Genomic DNA, 22,371 nt, shown 5'->3' on the forward strand with positions numbered 1-22,371 from the left:
GTGAAGTAGACTTTTCCACATGGGCCAGATGTTATCACAAGAGTCCTTGGTGTCAGAAGCAACAGAGTGAGATTTAGCGAGAGCAGCTTGGGTGGCTGTGTGCTTGCTTTGAAGACAGAGGAAGAGCATGTGCTAAGAAATGCAGCTAGCCTCCCAAAGCTGGAAAAAGCAGCAGACTCTGCCAAGCTCTTCAGTGGGAATGCAACCCTGCTCACATCTTCACTGTAAGATTTCTGATTACCCAACTGGAAGATAATACATTTGTGTCCTTGGGAGTCACAGCATTTGTAGCAATTTGCTACAATGCCTACAGAAACTAATACATTCACTAAGCTAAAAGTCAGTCTTAATATTCAACAAAACAGAGTATACTAATGAACTTGGACAATGAAATACAGGGGCTGGTGTGGTGACACAGCAGATTGAGCTGCCTGTTATGATGCCAGAATCCCAAATGGACACCAGTTTGAATCCCAGCTGCTCCATTTTTGATCCAGCTCCTTGATAATGCACCTGGGAAATTAGTGAAAGATGACCCAGATGCTTGAGCCACTGCACCAACACAGGAAACCTAGACAGAGCTCCTGGCTCCTGGTTTTGGCCTGGCTCAGCCCCAGCCATTGTGGTCATTTTGGGAGTGAATCAGTTGATGGAAGATCTCTCTCTCTCTCTCCATATATATATATACATATATATATATATATATATAAACTCTGATATTCAAAACATTTTAAGTACAGGTTATTCAGTCAATTTAAGCTTCCTTGTTACATGTCAAGTGAGTTCTAGTGATAATTTTCAAGTGCAAGCAGAATGAAAATCCAGTTAAATAAAATCCTGCAGTAACAAGATTGGAATGTGAGACTTCTGTATAAGCACAGCCAAATGGGAATTTTAGGCCTATTCATATGCTATTTACTTATGCAGGAATCAGTAGTATGTTTTTTTTAAGATTTTTTTATTATTATTATTATTATTTTATTGGAAAGGCAGATATACAGAGAGGAGGAGAGACAGAGAGGAAGATCTTCCGTCCCATGATTCACTCCCCAAGTGAGCGCAACGGGCCGATACTATGCCGATCCGAAGCCAGGAGCCTCTTCCGGGTCTCCCACGCGGGTGCAGGGTCCCAAAGCTTTGGGCCGTCCTCGACTGCTTTCCCAGGCCACAGGCAGGGAGCTGGAAGGGAAGCGGGACTGCCGGGATTAGAACCGGCGCCCATATGGGATCCCGGGCGTGCAAGGCAAGGACCCCAACCACTGTGCCACCGCGCTGGGGCCCAATAGTATTTTTTTTTTAAGATTTTGTATTTATTCTTATTGCAAAGTCAGATATATATATATTAATATATATATATATATATACATATATATATATATTAGAGAGAGAGAGAGAGAGGAGGAAAGACAGGGAAGAAGATCTTCTGTCCGATGATTCACTCCCCAAGTGACCACAATGACCAGACCTGCACCAATCTGAAGCCAGGAGCCAGGAGCTCTTCCAGGGCTCCCACGCAGGTGCAAGGTCCCAAGGCTTTGGGCCATCCCAGACTGCTTTCCCAGGCCACAAGCAGGGAGCTGGATGGAAGCGAGGCTGCCGGAATTAGAACCGGCACTCACATGGGATCTCGATGCTTTCAAGGCAAGAACTTTAGCTGCTAGGCTACCACACTGAACCCAACTACTATGTTTTAAAATAGTTTTATTGAGGGCCCAGCCTGATGGCTCAATTGTTGTATCTTCACCTTGCAAGCACGGGCATCCCATATGGGTGCCAGTTTGTGTCCTGGGTACTCTACTTCCCATTCAGTTTCCTGCTTGCAGCCTGGGAAAGCAGTGGAGGATGGCCCAAAGCCTTGGGACCCTGCACCACGTGGGAGAATCTTGAAGAAGCTCCTGGCTTCAGATCAGCTCAGCTTTGGCCATTGTAGCCTTTTAGGGAATGAATCAGCAAATAAAAGATCTTTGTTTCTCTCCCTCTAAATCTGACTTGGCTTTCCAATAAAAAAATCCTTTAAAAATGGTTTTATTGAGATACATAAATCACATTACATACAGCACACCGATTAAAGTGTACAGTTTAATGGGCGTTAGTATAACTGAGAGTCATACATCATCCAGTCAAGTTTTTTAAAAAGATTTATTTTATTTTTATTGGAAAATCAGACATGCACAAGAGAAGAGACAAAGATTTTCCATCCACTAATTCACTCCCCTAAGCTGCCACAATGGCCCAGACCTGCACTAATCTGAAGCCAGGAGCCAGGAGCCTCCTCCAGGTCTCCCACATGGGAGCAGGGTCCCAAGGCTTTGGGCCGCCCTCGACTGCTTTCCCAGGCTGCAAGCAGGGAGCTGGATGGGAAGTGGAGCCACTGGGTTTAGAACCTGTGCCCATATAGGATGCCGGAGTTTGCAAGGCGAGGACTTTAGCCACTAGGCTACCGTGCTGGGCCCATCCCAATCAATCTGCAGATTGCCCTGTTGTGGATTTTCATATGAATGGAATCATAAAATAAGTGTTTTTGTGTGACTGATTTCTTCCGCCAAACATGTTTTCCACAGTGCATATGTGTTATACATGGATCAGTGCTTCCTTCCTTTTGCTATCTAATAACAGGTTCCATTGCATGTGTAAGGCAGTCTACTTGTCTAATCATCAGCTAATAGGCACTTGGGTTGTCTGCACATTTGGGTTACTGTACATAGTGCTGCAATGAACATGAGTGTGCCAGTTCCCATTGATCCGAACTTGGGCAGAGGAATATGCTGCTGTGATGACAGCACCTCCCCCCTATGCTTCTTCACCAAAGGCAGCCAGAAAGTTGAGCTTTTCACAATGGCTGGATGCTGACCCCACAGGTGGAGGCTTAACTTATGCCATGGCACTGGCCCAGGAAGTTGTATTTAATGGGCATGGGATTTTGGCTGCTGAAGGTGAGAAAACAACAATGTGAGCATGCTCAATATTACTGGGCCACACTCTTAAAACTGCTTAAAATGGTAAATTCTATGCTATGTGTGTTTTGCCACAACAACAACAACAACAACAACAAAATGCTTTCTAAAAAGATAAAATCTGGGCCAGTGTTGTGGTACAGTGATTTAAATCACCACCTGCAAGGTCAGCATCCCACACAAGTACCCATTTGTGTCTCAGCTACTCCATTTCTTATCCAGCTTCCTGCGGATGTGTCTGGGAAAGCTACAGAAAATGGTCCAACAACCACTCCCACTGGAAAACAACAGTTGAGATGGGGGCAGACCAGACCATGAAGGGTTACAAAACCTGTGGACCTCATGTGAGCCAGATCAGGGAAAAGCCAGGTTGGGCTGACTGTTCCGACTGCTGCAAGGAAAAATTAGAGTAGGTGAGGGTTGGTTGGGCTTTGCCACAGCATCAGCTGGCAGAGGCTGGAACTGGGGGTTAATTCTGTCAAGTTAAACTGCAGAACCACCTGGAGAATGCATAATCCGGGAGTGGGAATGGCCTAGAAGGGAGATAGTGGGCACCTCCCCCTTGGGTTACCACTCCCACTGGAGAACACGAAAAGCAGGACAGGGGCAGGGGTGGCTAGACAGAAAGGTACCCGCCAGTATGTCGGTGGGCAGGCCTGGTGGGCTTTTTGGGGAGTTGCCCCAACAAGGCTGCAGCTTCCACTGGCTTGCGTGAGGGCCGAGTATAAAGTGGACAGGATCAGGCTGGGCTCCAGCACCCATTGGTTCACGTGGAAGACAGGGCTGGAAACAGAACTGACCCAGCAATTGCAATGACCAGCATGTGCATAGGCTGATTGGGGTGGCAGACTGTGCCAGATCCTGTACTGGCAAACACACAAACGAATCAGGTCTGGGATCACCTCAGATGAAGTTTCTTAGCAGATCCCTCCAACTGAACTACTGATCTCAGACCCCCAACCATGAAGAGACTGTCAGCCAGCGGATTCTGAATAGGTTTCATTGCGATTGGAATGGTGAGATTGGCAGCAATTCAGACCTGTTGAACTATGAAAACTGCTTTAGTAGGGCCCTCGGAGTGTGCCTCACCTTGGGGACCTGGGATGGGTGGGAGGCTGGGTGGGGCTTCTCCCTTATTTCTCCCCGACTCCAGATACAGGGAAAACGATGATATTAGTGTGGAAACAATGGTATTACCCACTTTCAACGTGTAGCCCTTGACCCTTTGTACCATAATCAACTAAGTAAGATTATTAAATAAATAAATAAATAAGAAAATGTTCCAAGTGCTAGGGCTCTGCTACCCACTTGGGAGACCAGGATGCTTTTCCTGGCTCCTGGCTTTGGCCTGACCCAGCCCAGCCACGATAAGCTATTTGAGAAGTGAACCAACTGATGGAAAATTTCTCTTTCTGTCTCTCCTTCTCTGTGTAACTCTGCCTTTCAAATAAATAAATAATTTTTTAAAAGACAAAATGTGTAGGGCAGGCATGAGAGCAGCGCCAGTCAGACTGCTACTTGGGATGGCTGAGTCCCAAACCGAAGTACTTGTATGAGCCTGAATCCGCTACATTGCTTCTTTTCAGCTTCTTGCTAACACATCCTTGGAAGTAATGGATGTTGACTCTTGCTGTTCACATGGCAGACCTAGTTGAATTTCCAAGCTCGAGCCTTTGGTTCAGACCTGGCTGTTGCATTCATCTTGGGAGTGATCCAGTGGATGTAAAATCTCTCTCTCTCTCTCTCTCTCTCTTTCTCTGCCTTGAAAGTAGATAGAAATAAATTTAAAATCTTAAATATTTTAAACTTTGTGATGAGAGGTTTTTACTTCACTCAGAGTTGTGTAATCACCCCCACAATTATTTTAAAAATACTTTTATCACCCCCAAAGGAAATTCCACACCCACTGAGAAGTCACTCATCATCTGTCCACCATCCCCCCAACAGCTAGTCCCTAGCAACCATCAATCTGCTTTCTGTCTCTATGGATTTGGCCGATGTAGACATTCATTCTTTAAGTTTTATTTATCCATAATAGAATCATACAGTAAGTGACCTGCTGTGCCTAGGTTTTTTCCTTAGGAACATGTTTCCCAGACTCACCCAGTTGCAACCTATGCCAGCACTTCACTCCTTTCTGCGTATAAATGGTATTCTCGCTTGATGGACATCCGGGTTTTTCCTACTCTGGCTGTTAGGAGGCTTTCCACTGTGAACACTCCTGTGTGAATATTTGTGTGGGCATGAGTTGCTGTTTCTCTTGGGTATCCCTCAGGGAAGGACATTTCTGGTTTATGTGCGAACTCCTGGTTTATTGTGAGACAGCTGGCAGCAGCACCCTGGGCCCCTGCGTGGATGGGGATTGCAGGCAGGCTGGCAGCAGAAATGCTGGAGGTGAGCCACAGAATCTCCTTTTTTAGCTGAGGCTTCCTTCCCTCTCCAATCCCCAAATTGCTACCAGGGCTCACAAAGGCTCGAGGTAGTTTATGAACATACTGCTCCACAGCCTCCATCTAACTGACAACTTCTCCATATTTGATGCACAAACAACTGTTCTGTTACTGACTACTCCCCCACCTGAACCATTCAAATAAATCTCTTTGAAGATTTCCCACCCACAGATCAGATAGTTCAACATCGTTTGAATCCCTTCCAAGTACAATGTGTGACTATGTCTTCATTTTTATCATATCTGTTCTTTGAGACGTGCCTTGAACTTGTGCTTTAAAGGGTGGCAGTGGGGTTTGAGGAAGTAGAACAGGCTAAATGCTGTGGTTTGGTTTGTGCTGTCTGTGCCCATGAACAGCGCTTGGTTCACTGACCATGGAACAGGAAATAGGACTGAGGTTCAGAGAAGCAGGTTCTCTCAGAAATCCAGCCAGCCATCACCAGCCCCTGGAGCACTGTGGGGTCGCTGGTTGGTCTCTCCTGCGGTGTCTTTGCAAGAGCACACCCTCCTGCTGCTTGATTTGAACTGGGTGTGAAAGCAAAGGCCCTGGCTGTCATGTTGTGTGAAGGCAGGAGATGTACCTCCTGGGGTGGTCCCCCCAACCTCAGTCTCAGCAGCTGAAGGAGCCTTCTCCATTGTGCCGCACTTGAGTACCCTTCAAGGCAGATGGCCACGAAGAATGCTGCCAGGGCATTGGTTTCGGTGAAGCAGGCTGGCAGCAGTGTTTCCTTTCAGAGAGGACACTGCCCGTCTTGATAGGCACTCTTCAGAATTGCATAGGCAGGCAAGGATGGGCTTGGTCTCTGAAGAATCCGGGAGCCAGGTTGAGTACGCGCTCTCCGCATTCACCCCCTCAAGCCTCTTCCAAAGACATGATGCTGCCTCCTTTGCACAACCCCAGGCTCCTGATGGAAGCCTTGTCACATCTCTCTCTCTTTCTCTCCCCACCCCCTTCTTGGCTGGGCATCACAAGGCAAGTGGGGAAAGGTGAACAGAAAAAGCTATATATGGTTCAGCTCATCCGTGTGGCTCAACTTCTTACTCAGAGGAAACAAAATTCCTTCACCAGTTGCTGAACTCAGCCTTTTGGTACTGACATGACTCAAAGCTGGTGGGGGAGGGAGCGACTCAGAGGGGCTTCTGGGTTAGAAGGAACCTCAGATGCACACTGGGGAATGAGGCTAACACCTTTATAGAGCAGCACCTACAGATTTTTTTCTTTTTCTTTTCTTTCTTTTTTTTTTTTTTAAGATTTAGTTACTATTTAAAAACGCAGAGTTGCAGAGAAGGGGGACGAGGCATGTGCACGCGCACACACATCTTCCATCCTCTGGCTCACTCCCCAGAGGCCAGGGTTAGGCCGGGATAAAGGCAGGGGCAGGAGCGCCTTCCAGCTCTCTCCTGTGGGTGCAGGGGCCCAGGGACTTGAGCAAGCCTCCCTGTTTTCTCAGGCTCAGTAGCAGGGAGCTGCATCAGAAGTGGAACAGTCGGAACATGAACAGGTGTCCATGCAGAACGCCAGTGTCACAGGCGGTGGATTTGTCCACTGTGTCACAGTGCCAGCTCCCTCATCTTGAGACTATTCTGCCTTTTAGAAAGTTCCAGAACCCATCACTGTGAAATGGCCCATTTTATCTCTATTCCCACAGGTTGAAGCCATGACACACAAGAGACCTGATGCTCCAAGCACTCTCCCTCATCAGTGGCCTGCCTTTTCCCACTTTCTTTCTCCCTTGTGAACACTCCCAACCTTGTGCAACAATCCTAAGCACCCCTTTGACATCACAATGGCTGGTTCTTGAAGCCAGCTTAGGTCTCTGCGAGAAGCAAGTGGAACCTGGAACATGGGGGAAATGTAGGCACTGGGTTGAGCAGGAGGATGCCACCTCCCTCGTTCCAGGGCAAAGCAAGTGTTTCAAAGGGGACAGGGATAAAGATACCAAGCTCGTTCTGCTGTGACTCAGGAAGCCTGTGTAAGCTATGAAATTCTGTAATCATGCCACCAGCCCTTCTTATTTGCATAGCACAAATAATAATAGCTAACACAAGAGAAAGTAGAAAGCTGCCACGAGCTGGCTGCATACTGCAGGCACTATTCCATGGACTTCACTTCACTCGTGTCAATGCACTTCTCTAGCAGCAGCTAGAAGATGGAAGTGCTATTGTTCAGGTTGTTTGTAGCTCAGGACCGTCAAGGACAAGGCCAATGTTGCAGGTGGTGGGGAGGGGCTCCCTGGAACCCTTCTTTCGGAGCACACCACTCGTGAGAAGTCCGTTGTCCCTTTGCAAAGCAAGCTGAACTTAAAGCTGAACTTAAAGGTCATTATTGAAAAAACAAAACCAGTGTCTGTGAGGGCAGAAAGGGTTGGCAGTGAGCAGACAGTCTGTCCTCGTAAGGCCTAAAGAGATGCGTGGGAGTCAGCCAGGTGGGCGAGGGCAGGAAGTTACAGAAAGTCAGCACAGGCAGCCCAAATGATGGGGTCAGGGCCTGGGGCTGAGCTGGACAGAAGCTGGCTGCTGTGGAGGCACGCACAGCAGTGTCGCAGAGGCCAGATCAGACCCTGCAGGGCTAGGGAGGCCGAGAGCAGCAATGTGGCCTTGCTGGGAGTGAGAAGGACGGCCTCCGACATGGACTGGAGGGCAGAGACCCACAGGATCTGAGGCAGTCTCTCAGAGGCGCCCTCTGGCTGCTGGATAGCAAATGAGCTGGAGGATGCAGCCGTGCATGTCTTGGAATGGGTGCCTCTTTACAGAACTTGGTCATGAGCGAAGAGATCCACCGCTTCACCCCCCATACGCCTCAACGGCCAGAGCAGGGCTCATCCAAAGCTGGGAACCAGGAGCGTCTTCCGGGTTTCATACATGAGTGCAGGGGCCCAAGGATGAGAGTCATCCTCCTCTGCTTTCCTAGGTGCATTGGCATGATGCTGGCCAGGAAGTGGAGCAGCTGACACTCAGATCAGTGCCCACATTGTGTGCCAATTTTGCAGGTAACTACTGCTTAACTTGCTACGCTGCAACGCCAGCTCTGAAAATATCATTTTTGAACACAGATTACTATTAGATGCAAAAAAATCCACATTTGTATTTTGTATTTTTTTTTCTGGTAGGTTTCTGTGCTGCTTAGAGGACAAGAAGAGACTCAACATCAGAGAGCATATGTCAGTTTCCATGTCTGGGGTCTTCCAATCACTTCTGGGGTCTTCCCAGGGCTCCTGTCCATCTTCAAGTTGTGCTCCTCCAGGGGTCGGCAGCCAGAGGAGAAAATGCTGCCTGGGAAACACTGCGGAGACATAAGTGCAAATTCTATATTAATGTGACTGAGCATGGGAAAGAAATTGACAGAACACTTTCTTGTATTCAGAAAATATGCGTGCGTAGGGTTCTGCCCTGCCTGACTCGGCACGCAGGCTTCTTGACTATGGCGCTGCAGGCTGCATTTTGATTTCCAAAGAGGAGGGCTCCCTCTCATGCTAATGAGCCTGGAAGCCGCCACCACCCACCGGATCCCTGTGTGCTTTTTTTCTTTTTATCCTGGAATTTTAGCACCCTGGTCAACATCATCATTATCACTGTTGTGAGCGGGGTGTTTAGAAACCCCTCGCGGGCCCGGTGCGGTAGCCTAGCGGCTAAAGTCCTTGCCTTGCACGTGCCAGGATCCCACAGGGGCGCTAGTTCATGTCCCAGCTGCTCCACTTCCCATCCAGCTCCCTGCCTGTGGCCTGGGAAAGCAGTCAAGGATGGCCCAAAGCCTTGGGACGCTGCACCCGCGTGGGAGACCCAGAAGAAGCTCCTGGCTCCTGGCTTCAGACCGGCACAGCTCTGTTGTGGCTGCTTGAGGAGTCAATGTCGGATGGAAGATCTTCCTCTCTGTATATCTCATTTTCCAAAAAAATAAATACGTCTTAAAAAAAAAAAGAAAAAGAAAGTTCCTCACACCCTGAATGCAAATGAATGAGATGATTGGGAGCTTCTTGGAATTTATTGCATTGCGTTCTGGAACACCACTGGAGCAAGAGGTGCCTTCTGGGGAGAGCAACTGTGTTTCAGGGAAGCCAAGAGTAATTTGTGGTGTGGTGGCAGGGGGGCGCTGTAGAGCTCTCCGTGGATGGAAACTGGCCCACTGGGAACTGGGAACTTACTGCTGCTGCTCAGCCATGCTGTGCCATGAACACTAGGAGGAGCTGGAGAACACACACCACCACCACGCTTGCATCTTCCAGTCTAGTCAGACTCCTGCAGTGGCCTCAGGACTTGCTGGCTTCCCCATTCCAATATCTCCCATTTCCCCACAACTTCACATTCTTGAATAGCTCCTGTCATCTCCAAGTGCAGCATCTTTTAAGATAGACCTAAGATGCTATGTGAGAGTCCTAAGGCTCCTTGAAGAAATGGATCTGCAAAATGCCCATCGGAACTTATCTCCTGGCAGGCAACCTTGGGGTTCAGTGTCGTCCTTGGAGGAAATAGCTCAGGCTGCCTGGCCAGCCCTGAGTGCCCTGTGCTTCGCTTCATTTCTGAGCTCTCTCTTGTTTCTGTGGTTCTCCCATCTGCTACCAGGCTCTTACCTGAATCACTTCTCACCCTGACCATGGGGCTTGCAGATGGGCTGCTGTGCCCACAGTTCTCAGGGTTCCCCTGGATAGCCCAAGTTTGCCCCTGCAGGGTGCAACCCTAGACCTTCAGACTTCCTCGCCTGACCGCTCTGTTTAGGTCTGCAGACCTACCCCTCCTGTCCACACCCACTGCTGCCTGCAGCCCACTCACACTCGAAATGCGAACACATCTCTGTTGGCTCCCAGCCCCCAGCCTCTGCCCACACTGGGGCCCCACCCTTTCTGCCACACTACTTCTAACTGAAAACACTTCTGTGGCTTCCCTCTGTTCTCAGGGTCAAATCGTTGCCCTGCCTGACCTTGGAAAATAAGAGAAAAACCTTGTGAATACACAGAGGAGACTGGGGGCTTTTCAGGGCTTCTGTTTACAGAATAGATGTATTCCAGAGTCTTTTGTAGCAGGGTTCTTGTGGAGCTTCTTCTAGGAGCCAGGAGCTTCTTCAGGGTCTCCCACATGGGTGCTGGGTCCCAACACTTGGACCGCCCTCCACTGTTTTCCCAGGCCACAAGCAGGGAGCTGGATGGGAAGTGGAGCAGCCGGGACTTGAACTGGCATTCCTGTGGAATGCCAGCGCTGCAGGAAGTGGCCAACCCACTATGCCACTGTATTGGCCTTTAGGTCTTGTTTTGTTTTGTTTTAATTTAGGGAGGTGTAGTGTTGCCAGTCTTGCATTTTGCCAAGTAAGCATATTAAGTAAAATCTACCATGTTTTCATGAAGTACAGGACATGTGTGTATCCCCGAAGTTCTGTTTTTTTTTTTTTAAAGATTTATTTATTTTTATTACAAAGTCAGATATACAGAGAGGAGGAGAGACAGAGAGGAAGATCTTCTATCCAGTGATTCACTCCCCAAGTGACCGCAACAGCCGGTGCTGCACCGACCCGAAGCCAGGAGCCAGGAGCTCCTCTGGGTCTCCCACGTGGGTGCAGGGTCCCAAGGCTTTGGGCTGGCCTCGACTGCTTTCCCAGGCCACAAGCAGGGAGTTGGATGGGAAGTGGGGCTGCCATCCAGTGAAATGAACCAGTGCCCATATGGGATCCCAGCATGTTCAAGGCGAGGACTTTAGCCGCTAGGCCACGCTGCCGGGATCCAACAGAGGTCAGTACTTCAGCTTTACTGGAAAAACAAAACCCTGCCACCAGAGTCTTATTTTTCAGGGAATGGGTGCAGACTTGAGCATGAGATCAGGTACAGGGTGAAAGTGTCCCGGGGTGGAGCCAGCTGCACCCATTGCTGTCACAAGCATGGCCGGGGCAGGTCTCTTTGGCACTGGCAGAAGTACTGAAGGCTGGGGCTTGTGGCAGCTGGGAGCCAAAAAGAGTTACTATGCCCTAGGGGCAGCAGTGGGCCTTGATCTGGCCCAGCAGGCTGCTGAGGCCCAGGGCCAAGTGCCCAGGGTGCATCTTCCCACGGAGAAGCTGCATGGCAAGGGTGGGGACAGAGCCTGGGGTGTGGCCTGACACCAGCTGGTCCTTAGGAATCCCCTTGGCTGAGATGAATGGAAGCCCTCCCAGCTCTGGGGCAGCCTTTCCTGCATAGTCAGGCCAGCACGGTGGCCGTCTGTGCCTGTGGCATTTTGCTGCCCAGGTTGGAGCTGTGGCAAGGAGGGCATTGCCAAGCAAAATGGTCCCCAGCTGGTGGCAGTTTTCAGGGCGTGAGATGTTCAGGGAGGGACAAGGATGCCACGTGCAGACAAGGCCCCACAGCTGGTAGGCGTTAGCAGCGAGGCCTGGAAGGCTGTGTGCACGGGCTCAGGGCACAGTTTCCCAGTGCTGTGTTTTCTCTTCAAGGACAAAGCAGCCCCAAGGAGTCCTTGCATGACGGCCAAGGGCCCCGGCAGCAGGCCAGGTCTCAGACCACCCCAGTTCATTTTCATTTTGTGTGGCTTTTACTGACTGTCTTTTGTCCTGAGGCAGAGCACAGAATGTCATATCTTGCTTCTTTCTTTAAAAGAAAATATTTATTTAGTTGAAAAGCAGAATTAAGAGATCTTCTATCTGCTGGTTCATTCCCCAAATGGCCACAACAGCCAGGGCTAGACCAGGCTCAACTGTGAGCCAAGAGCTTCATCTGGGTCTCTCACGTGGGATCATGGCTCTAAGGACTCGGGCCGTCCTCCACTGCTTTCCCAGGCCATTAGCAGAAAGCTGAATCGGAAGTGGAGCAACCAGGACTTGAACTGGTGGCCATATGAGATGCCAGCACTGCAGACAGCAGCTTTTTCCAGAACGTCACAGTGCCAGTCCCGTGTTTGTGTGTGTGTGTGTGTTTTAGAGATTTATTTGTTTGTAAATCTGCCATTCCCCAGATGGCCACAATGGCTGGGGATAGAGCCAACAACTCAATCTGGATCGCCCACCCGGCTGGCAGGGTCCCAAGGACTTGCTCCATTTTCTGCTGCTTTGCTAGGCCATAAGCAGGGAGCTTGATTGGAAGTGAAACTGCCAGGACTCAAAGTAGCACTCATATTGGAGTAGCACTGCAGGTGGTGGCTTAATCCACTGCACCACCATGCTGACCTCCATATCTTCCTTCTTCCCTCACTATCAGAGTGGCAAGCCTCTGTAGCTAGCATATGTTTCAAAGGAGTATACCCTTTACATGCTGCACGACTGTCTATTCACCTTTGTCATGGTTCAGTCCGCTACAATGGAGGTAGGTCAGCAACCTTTTTCTGCAAAGGGCTTGTGACTAAATATTGCAAGCTTGTGGACCTGGGATCTGTGCTGCAACTTCTCAGCTCCACTGTGGCAGCACAAGAACACACAAAGGGGGTTAGCATTGGGGTGCATCGGGCCAAGCCACCACCTGCCATGCTGGCATCCCGTAAGAGTGCCGACTCGAGTCCTCACTGCTCCAGTTCTAATGCGGCTCCTTACTAACTTGCCTGGAAAGGCAGAAGAGAATAGCCCAGGTGCCTGGATCTTTGCTACTCATAGGCGGCACTGGCTGGCCTTCCAGGCTCTTGGCTTCAGCCTGGCCCAGCCCCTGCCATTGCAGCCACTGGGGACACCAAGAAGTGGATGGAAGATCTGTTTCTTTCTTACTTTCCCTCTCAAATGCATAAACAAAAACACTTTCTGGAAAAAAAAAAAAAGGCTTAAAAGGCACCCATTAAAAATAAAGCACCTAATGTGTCGGGATCCCATGTGGGCACCGGTTCATATCCTGGCTCTTCTGCTTTCTATCCAGCTCCCTGCTTGTGGCCTGGGGAAGAAGCTGAGGACTTGGGACCTGGCACCTTTGTGGGAGACCCGGAAGAAGCTCCTGGCTCCTGGCTTCAGATCAGGTCAGCTGTGGCCGTTGTGGACACTTTGGGACGTTAACCAGCAGACAGAAGATCTTCCTCTGTGTCTCTCCTGCTCTCTATTTCTGACTTTCCAATAAAAATGAATTTAATAAATCTTTTAAAGAAAAGCACCCAGCAAAGGCTGCGAATTCATGAATCTACTCTCTTCCATTATGGCTAGCTGCTGCTTTTGCTGCATGTCGGGTCGACAATCACGCCAGCTGTTTCACTGTGGTGGAAACACGCTTTTCACAGTCGCACTTGTTTTCCCGGCAGAGCTGAGCGGCTTGGCCGTCTGCGTCGTACGGATGCTAAAACTGTAGATACACCATAGCTGGAGTCCTGCGGTTCTGAACTATGTGCAGACACGCACTCCCATCTCAACAGGTATTTGGGGGGGCATTTTAGAGACAGACCTAAGTCCAGGTGGCTTGTTTGGATATTCTTCGGTGAGTCCTATCCTAAGCTTGATTGTTCCATCTTCAAAAGGGGTCCCTTCAGACCCCAAAATGTTCACATTCCACACTGCCATGTTGTTCTCTAACGGAGCCTCACTGATTCCAGCTGAAAGATCCTCCTCTAACCTCTTGGAGTCCTTAGGAGGCGCCCCTGTGAGCTGGGCTGACAAATCTCTGCTGCCACGGTCAGGGCTGGGGCAGCCATCCGCTTCTGAGGCAGCGGGTGGGTGGAGGTCTAGGAGGCCGCTCACGCGCCCAGGGGAACAGCATTGCCCCTCCGCAGATAGTATTATTGTACCTTTCACTGGCAGGGGCTTTCCTGGGGGAAGTGGAGTGTCTCTGAGTGTCACTTTGTCCAATGACAGCTGTCTGAGATGGCCTCACTAGAGAATCTGTTCTTTCCTCCCCTCTAAGTGTAGGCAGCAGTGTGTGTGTGAGGGGTCACTCACACCAGTGTGAAGGGCACCTAAGGATGTGAAATCTAGTGCCCTCCTGGCATAGATGGTACCACCAAGGCCACCAAGAGTGGGGCAATGGGTCAGGGCAGCAGAGTGGGAAAGCAGGGCATGTACAGGTCCACAGGCACAGCCAAATGCACGGGAAGCCCCATCACCCAGGATCCCTGTGTTTTCCTCACTGGTGGGAAGTCAGGCTGCCTGCTTCCCACCATCTCCATGACTCCTGGTGCCATGTGATGGAGTCCAGCCAGGATGTGAGTTCCCAACTCCTTGGCCATGGACCTACCAGGGTTTCTAAAGAACACCTGCCCGGTTTGTCAGTCTAGAACTGGATCCGACACCCCAGTCACTGGGATAATGCCTAGGTTCTTTTGAGGACGTGAAGGCGAACACGCTTGGAACATATAGTACATAGGACTAGACGATGCTGTTAATAACAGCACCTGTTTCTCTTCGGGCTTAGCTCCTGGGAGAGAGCATAGCTAGGAGCACGCAGAATTCTGTCGTTTACACGCTGTGCGCCCCTGGCAGCCCTGCATTCACAATGGAAGGCAGCCACGCGGGACAGACTTCGCTTGTGCGTTTGGGAAAGCCTTCCTTAACACTCGCGCTGGTCCCGGCTACAGGCGGCTTGAGGCGCGCGTAAAGCCCCCTGGGGTGGGGGTGGAGGCAGCTCCGCTCGCGGGGCCGAGGGGGTGCATGGCCGGGGTGCTGCCTGCTGGCTGGCCGACCGCTCTGCCGCTCTGGAGAGCAGTGGCGCCTTTTCTTTGTCCTGCAGTGGGGGCTCCTCCGAGTGGCACGTCAAGGCTGCCACAGGCATTTTCATGTAGTGGGCAGTACGGGATTCGGATTTTTTCAGCAGATTCCGTTTGCGGGGATTCACGGGAAAGGAGTGCAGCACGCTAGCCGAGCGCTGGGCACGTGGGAACCTGTGTGCGGACAGCTGCCCCGCGGCTCCCCGCAGCCTGCCGCCCTCGACTCCGCGCCCCGAGCCCATCCCGCCGGCCCCGGCGCCCCAAGCTTCAGCCTCCGTCGGCCGACGCGGCCACTGCGCACAGGGCCCTTCTCTGGAGTCTCCGGAGTTTGTGGCATGCGGCGCGCGGTGAGGCCCAGCGGCGGGGTGCAGCGCCCGAGGCCGCCCCTTCGGGGCTCGCCGGTGAGCGGGGCGACGCCAGGGCCACAGGGACACGCAGGAGTCGGGGACGCTGGTGGACAGCGCGCCGCCTCCCCAGCTCCCCGGCGCCGGGCCCCGCGACAGGCCGGGCCTGCGGGCGGCGGGCGGAGCGTGCGCGTGCGGCGCGGCCCCGCCCCTTCCGCCCCGCCTCCCCGCCGGGGCGGGCCGCGTCCGGGTGGGGCCCTGCGGCGCTGGCCGGGCTCCTCCTGCCCGCGCTTCTCCCCCTCCGAGGCTCTGGCGCCGCGCTCCTCGGGCCCCGTGCCTCTCCCCAGCAATGGCGGCCTGGCGCTCCGCGTTCCTCGCTTGCTTGGCTTTCTCCCTGGCCACCCTGGTCCAAAGAGGTAAGGCGGGAGGGGCCGTGCAGGGTCCCCACCCTGTGGGCCCGGGGTTGCTGTGCGCATGAGCGGCCCGGCCTCCGCGCCTCGCGGTGGGTCTGCGGAGGCAGCTGGCGCACCGGCTGTGCCCAGCGAAGGGGCGCGGGATTGGATTGCAGAACCCGCGAACGGCTAATTCCTGGCGCGATCCGAGTGCCAGGAGAGGAGAGACGAGACCCCTCCTGTGCTGCGAAGGAAGCGGCGTGGGTACTGGGGTCTGTTACGATCGTGAACAGGCAGATGTCTGTGGGTGTAAACGCCTGTCCCCAGGACTGTACCTTAGGGAAAACCTTGGAGACGGGCAAACTCTTTCAAAACTTACTGCTGGCCATCTGCAGAAGCAGCACAGGGACAGTGTCTGGAGCAGATCGCTGCCCTCTGTAGTCCGCATCGCATTGCCACGGGGTTTCGGGTGCGGCAGGGAATAGCCACCTGCACTTCTAACAGATGCGCTTCCCTGGGGCGGGGATGGGGGAAGGGCAGGGGTTTGCTTTTAGTGGCCAGCCAAGTTGGCGAGCTTTTGCTCGTAGTTTGTCCAAGAAGAGAAGAAAGAAATTCCACCGAATCAAGGCAGCAAGTGTCTTAAGCCTTCTGAGACTCCAACTGTGGGTCGGGGCTCAGCCACGAAGGTGTCACCTGGCAGCTAGCTGAAAGTGTACCGTGGAATCCCAAACCTGGGCCCGACCTGCAAGTCAGTCTGCATTATAACTAGGTCGCCCAGGGAACCATAGCCACATTCAAGTTTCAGAATCATCCTCTTAGAATAAATGCAGTCTGTGGTTAAAAATAGGGGCTTCAAGGCGGGTACCAACAGACTCTTGTTACACTTATTAATATCCCATCTCCACCTCAGAAGGGCTTAGGGAGAACATTGTAATTGAGCACGGAATTGTGCTCTCATCCTGACGACAGGGACGCAGCGCCACCAGAACTTGCTGATAGACTGAAGCTGCCACTTGGGTCCCCTGGAGGGAACACTGCAAGACTGGCCGTTCTACAAATAAGGCAAAAAATGCCTTTCACAGTCAATACATTGTACAAAGATGCCAGGCTCTGCTGTGCCAACTGATGATGAGGCCCAGGTAAACAAAACTGAGACTCTTACCTTGGGAAGCCGAAGTCCTGGTTAGGGCCAGAAACAAGTAGGGACATCCAAAGCTGTGTAATGTATTGTCTGTGCTGTGAAAAGCAGAGCAAGTTGTGGGAGTCAAGGAGTTGCTGGGCTTTGTCTCAGAATAACACTGGTACTGCGTCTCTCAGACGTTACTGAAAACCAGCAGGCAGCAGTGCCCCCTCAACTTTACGGGGTTCCCAGCCCTTGAGCTGATACCCAGATCTGTGCCCAGCACTCACTCCTGTGTGCTTTATGCCCTACCGTGTTGCCACAGGTGAGAGACCCTCTCAAAACCTGTGCAAAAGGCATATGATGGCAAAACTGCACAGATCTCAAAATTTGTTGGCACCAAAAATAAGAATCTTTTAATTTCCTTTTCCATAAACTTTTTTTCTATTCCAAAGTGAGCATCTTGCCGTGTTGTATGGCCTTGTGCCTGCTTTACATCCTTATTCTTGTGCTGTGGGGTCATTATCAGGCAGTGTAAGGGTGACTTGAACTTAAACCCTGTGATATAGCAGTGGTGGCTTGATAAGCAAGATGACTACTGAGTGAAGAATTGGGCGACACCCTGCACAAAGCCGTACTCACATCCCTAGCAGAGCAAGAGCACAGAGATGGTGTCGCTGTACTCTTGGGGTGCGTGGTCCAGAGCTTCAGAACTGTTCATTTCTGGGCTTTCCTCATTGACTCTTTTGAGATGTCAGTTGGTCGCTGTTGACTAAAAGCAAAGATCATATCTCAGATTTTCTTTTCTTTTTTTTTTAAGATTTATTTATTTTTTATTGGAAAAGTAGATTTACAGAGAAGAGAAACAGACAGATCTCCCATCCACTGGTTCACTCCCCAAGTAGCCATAAAGGCTAGAGCTGAGATGATCTGAAGCCAGGAGCTTCTTCTGGCTCGCTCTTGTGGGTGCAGGGTCCCAGGGCTTTGAGCCGTCCTCTACAGGTTTCCCAGGTCACAGGCAGGGAGATAGATGGGAAGTGGAACAACCAGGACCTGTCCCCATATGGGACCCAGTGCTTGACAGGTGAGAATTTAAGTTATTAACCCATCATGGTGGACCCACATCTGATATTTTCATTGTTTCCAGTTACACTAGCTGGAATGAGAGAGATGGAGGAGACTGCAAACCAGTGTGCCCATTTTACAAATGAGAAAAAGAGAGGCACAGGGAGATGAATTAAACTGCTTCTGCAAGGTTACCTTGCAGTTCCTGGGGAGGAGATGTGACTGAAAAGAAATGGGGGGACAGTGCTGTCTTGGGCAACTGACAAAGTTGATTTCCAGGGTTCCCGTTCTCATATACTTAGTAAAACAACTGTTCAGACACAAGTCAGAATTAGATCATGTCTGAGAGCCGAGCGTTCAAAAAGGCTAACAAGATGACTTGGTCCAAGCATTATTGAAGTTGGGAGTAGATAAGGAGCGCTGTCTGTCCTTGGTTGACTAGACAGAGCACAGATGTTCGCCTATCATCAAGCAGAGCATGAATGCACATCCAAGGACTCCCTGGGACAAGAGTGCGCTCTGGGCAAGAGGCCCCCCTCCTCCTCTTTCCTGGAGCCTCTTCTCAGCAGGCTCCCACGGGCCTCTGCTGCCCCAGCTATCCTGCCTGATGTATCCTGACATGCTTCAAGTTACATGGGGGTTAATGAGCAGCTAGGTTTGATCCCGGGCTTGAGTGACCACAGTCACTGCCTTTAAGCTGTAGGCATAAAGCCTTTCCACCTGGAGGCTGCCCACTGTGCCATGCAGTTGTGGGAAAATGAGTTTCCCGAGCCCCAGTTTGGTCATCCATTTAGTGGCTGGCAGCTTCCCAAGGTGTCTCCAGGGGAGCAGGCCTGTATCATTCTGCAGTGTGTACCCTTGCCAGCAGCTCCTAGCCGCTGAGGGCTAACTGTGTGCAAGGCACCTCACAGAGCTTGCTGCCTGTTTCTATACTTTGGTAGGCTAGGTGTTCTCCCTGCCTTTCAGATGAAACAACAATGCTGACAACAGAGCCAGGATTCCAGGCAGATGAAATTGTTACCTTGTCATCTCTCTTTCTTTAAATTAAGAACTCTGGGCATTGGCATTGTGGCACAGTGAGATAAGCTGCCTCCTGTAATACTGGCATCCCATATGTGTGCCAGTTTGTGCACCACTGCTCCACTTCAATCCAGTCTCCTGTTACTGTGCTGCCTGCATAAGCAACAGAAGATGGCCTTGGTTCTTGGATCCCTGCTACCCACCTGGGAGACCACGTGTTTGAAATCAATAAATAAATCTTAAAAAAAAAATCTGAAGCTGCAGTGGCCTGGATTTCCAGGTTTCTGGATCTTTTGTGCAAAATGGGCTAACAGAAAAATCTTTGCATTGGCAGCCTTCTCTGTGGTGGGAGTTGAAGGAAGCAGAAGGGCCCTGCAGAAGCCTGGGGTTGTGGGGCTTTGAGTTGGTCTTGCCTGTGAGCCACATTGTTCTTGGTCCTGTTCCTCCATGTGCAGTGTGCTTGCTGAAGTTCCACAGCTTCTGAAAGCACACAGCAGGGAATGGGAGCATGGTCGGTGCAATATCCCCAAGGCGTAGGCAGTAGGGATAGCTTAGTAGTGACAGGCTTGAGGCTCCAGGGGTTCCAAAGCTGGGAAACAACTCATTCTTGCTGGAAGTGCAAGGCCTACTGGTCTGATTCTGAAAATCCCTGTGAGGACAGATGGCACCTGGTAGTACCTACAGGCGTGGGGAATGTGTATGGGGATGGAGCATGGGTCTTGTGAAGGGTCTGCTGCTGATTGCCTGCACGTGCCAGGCCCTTGGTGCCTTGCATTCTGCCCTTCATAGCAGAACCAGGGAGTGGCAGCAGGGCCCATCCCTTCTGCAGATGTCCATAGTGGCACTCAGACACAGCCCTGCAGGGCAGCTGGATGCCAACCCATTGCTCAGAGAGAGAAACATGAGATCCAGAGCAGTGTAAGAATTTATGAGGCATCTACAGTCATACCACCCTGAACGCACCCGATCTCGTTTGATCTCAGAAGCTAAGTAGGGTCGGGCCTGCTTAGTACTTGGATGGGAGAATTTATGAGGCGTCACACCTAGTTAGTAAGCAGAACTGGAGTTGAACAACTAACGGAAGCAGGGGTCATGAACGCTGGGCCTTTCCAAGGTCAGACTGACCAGGGACGTGTGGCAAGTGGCCAGAAGTGGGATGAGCAGGTTTGCAAGCTGCCAAGTGCTTGCCCCCTCAGTGACAGCCCCAGCTGAGAGTTGGAGTGGGCAGGCATGAGAACAAGCCTAATTAGTGCTACTGTGACTCTTGACAATTACCTCTTCTGCACCTCAGTTTTCCTTTCTGTAAAATGGAGATAGCACTGTGGGTCTCTTGGGTTGTCATTAGGCTTAAATGAGTAGAAACACATGAAGTACTTAGGCTCTGTGCTAGTGATTGCCACATGTAATATCTGAGACTTCCCAAGCCATATCAAATAAAAATTAACATGCACACCTCGAAGGCGTAACCTCTGTCTTGAGAAGATTTTTATTTTTATTGCAAAGGCAGAGCTATAGAGAGAAGAAGAGATAGGGAGATTTTCCATCTGCTGGTTCACTCCCCAAATGGCTGCAAATGGTCAGAGCTAGCTAATTTGAAACCAGGAGCCAGAAGCTTCTTCCAGGTCACCCAATGTGGGTACAGGGTTCCAAGTCTTTGGGCTGTCCTCTGTTACTTTTCCAGACCACAGCAGCAAGCTGGATGGGAAGTGGAGAGCCCAGAATATGAACCAGTGCTCATATGGAATGCTGCAGCTGTAAGTAGAGGATTAGCCTGCTATGCCATGGAGCCAGCTCCCAAAAGAATAATTTCTATGAAACGTCCAGAATTGGCAAATCTATAGATAGAAATGTGGTTGCCAGGGACTGGATGAGAGGGCTGAGGGAGTGACTGCTTAATGGAAGGGACTTTGATGGAGTAACAAAAGTGTTCGGCAACTAGATACAAGTGATGGTTGTACAGCGTTGTGAATGTTCAAAACACACACACACAAATTTTACATTTTAAAAGGGTGAAGTTGGGGCTGGCACTGTGGCAAAAGTGGTTAAGCCACTTGCCTGCTAAGCCAACATCCCATCAGGATGCCAGTTTGAGTCCCAAGTTTTCCGCTTTTGATCCAGGTCCCTGGTAATGTGGCCTGAGAAAGCAGTGAAAATGGCTCAAGTTCTTGGGCACCTGCACGCGCTTGGGAGATCCTCCTGAATCTCCAGACTCCTGGCTGCAGCTCTCCCAGCCTTTCCCATTGAGGCATTTGAGGACTGAACAAGAGGATTGCTGATCTTTCTTTGTTACTCAGCCTTTCAAATAATAAGTACATCTTTTTGTAATTATTTTATTTTGATCATCTTTACATACTTTATTAGGGCACAAAGAGTCAAGGGCTACAGGAAAGTGGGTAAGGCTATTGTTTCCACATTATTACTACTAGTACTACTATTATTTCTGTTTCTATGGAGAAAGATAAAGCAAGAAACCTCACCCAGCCTCCCTCCCATCCCAGGTCCCTGATGTGGGGCATGCTCTGAGGGTCCTGCTCAAGTGGTTTTGATAGTTCAACAGGTCTGAATTGCTGCCAATCTCGCCATTCCAAGCACGATGAAATCTCTCCAGAATCCACTGCCTGACACAGTTCACCTTAGAATCTTCATTTGCCAAGATTTTCACTGCCAACACTTGTCTGGGGTAGTTCATCCATTTGTTCTGTCCTCCATCCTCTGTTGTGGTACCAGGTGTCCTCTGCAGGTTCCGATGGACTGCTATGTCCTCCACGTGCATCTGGATATATGCTGTCCACTGCTCCGTCTGAGCCTCTGAGGAAGCTCAGCTTTGACACTTGCACTCCATGTCGGACCATGGAACCTGCACTTCTCATGATTGGGGTTCTGAGATCAGCAGTTTGATTGGGGGGATTCCCCCAAAGAAACGTCGTCTGAGGTGATCCCAGACCTGATTCTTTTTTTTTTTTTAAGATTTATTTATTTTTATTATAAAGTCAGATATACAGAGAGGAGAGACAGAGAGGAAGATATCTTCCGTCTGATGATTCACTCCCCAAGTGAGCGCAACGGCCGATTCTATGCCGATCCGAAGCCAGAATCCAGGAACTTCTTCTGGGTCTCCCACATGGGTGCAGAGTCCCAAAGCTTTGGCCCGTTCTCGACTGCTTTCCCAGGCCACAAACAGGGAGCTGGATGGGAAATGGAGCCACCGGGATTAGAACCGGCACCCATATGGGATCCTGGCACATTCAAGGCGAGGACTTTAGCCGCTACGCCATGCCGCTGCCGGGCCCCCCAGACCTGATTCTTGTGTGTGCTTGACAGTACAGTGTCTGGCACAGTCCATCAGCCCCAATCAGCTTATGCTGGTGGTTGCAGTTACTGGGTCGGTTCTGTTTCCAGCCCTGTCTTCCACGTGAACCAATGGGTGTTGCAGTCCAGCCTAATTCTA

At 50.8% G+C, this 22,371-nt stretch overlaps 1 protein-coding gene across 10 annotated transcripts in view; it reads left to right on the plus strand.

The window, feature by feature from the left end:
• Window positions 1-15,588: 15,588 nt before the first annotated feature.
• The window catches only part of CD99L2 (CD99 molecule like 2), an 84,225-nt gene continuing 77,442 nt past the window's right edge, over window positions 15,589-22,371 (plus strand). For all 10 annotated transcript variants that reach the window (XM_041000143.1, XM_041000141.1, XM_041000142.1 and 7 more), the window contains exon 1: window positions 15,589-15,742. In XM_041000143.1, the coding sequence (XP_040856077.1) occupies window positions 15,676-15,742 (67 nt within the window). In that variant the 5' untranslated portion in view covers window positions 15,589-15,675. The remainder of the gene's footprint in view (window positions 15,743-22,371) is intronic.

Source organism: Ochotona curzoniae, unplaced genomic scaffold, assembly GCF_017591425.1.
Source record: "Ochotona curzoniae isolate NIBS_2020 unplaced genomic scaffold, NIBS_Ocur_1.0 scaffold_1852, whole genome shotgun sequence".
NCBI lineage: Eukaryota > Metazoa > Chordata > Mammalia > Lagomorpha > Ochotonidae > Ochotona > Ochotona curzoniae.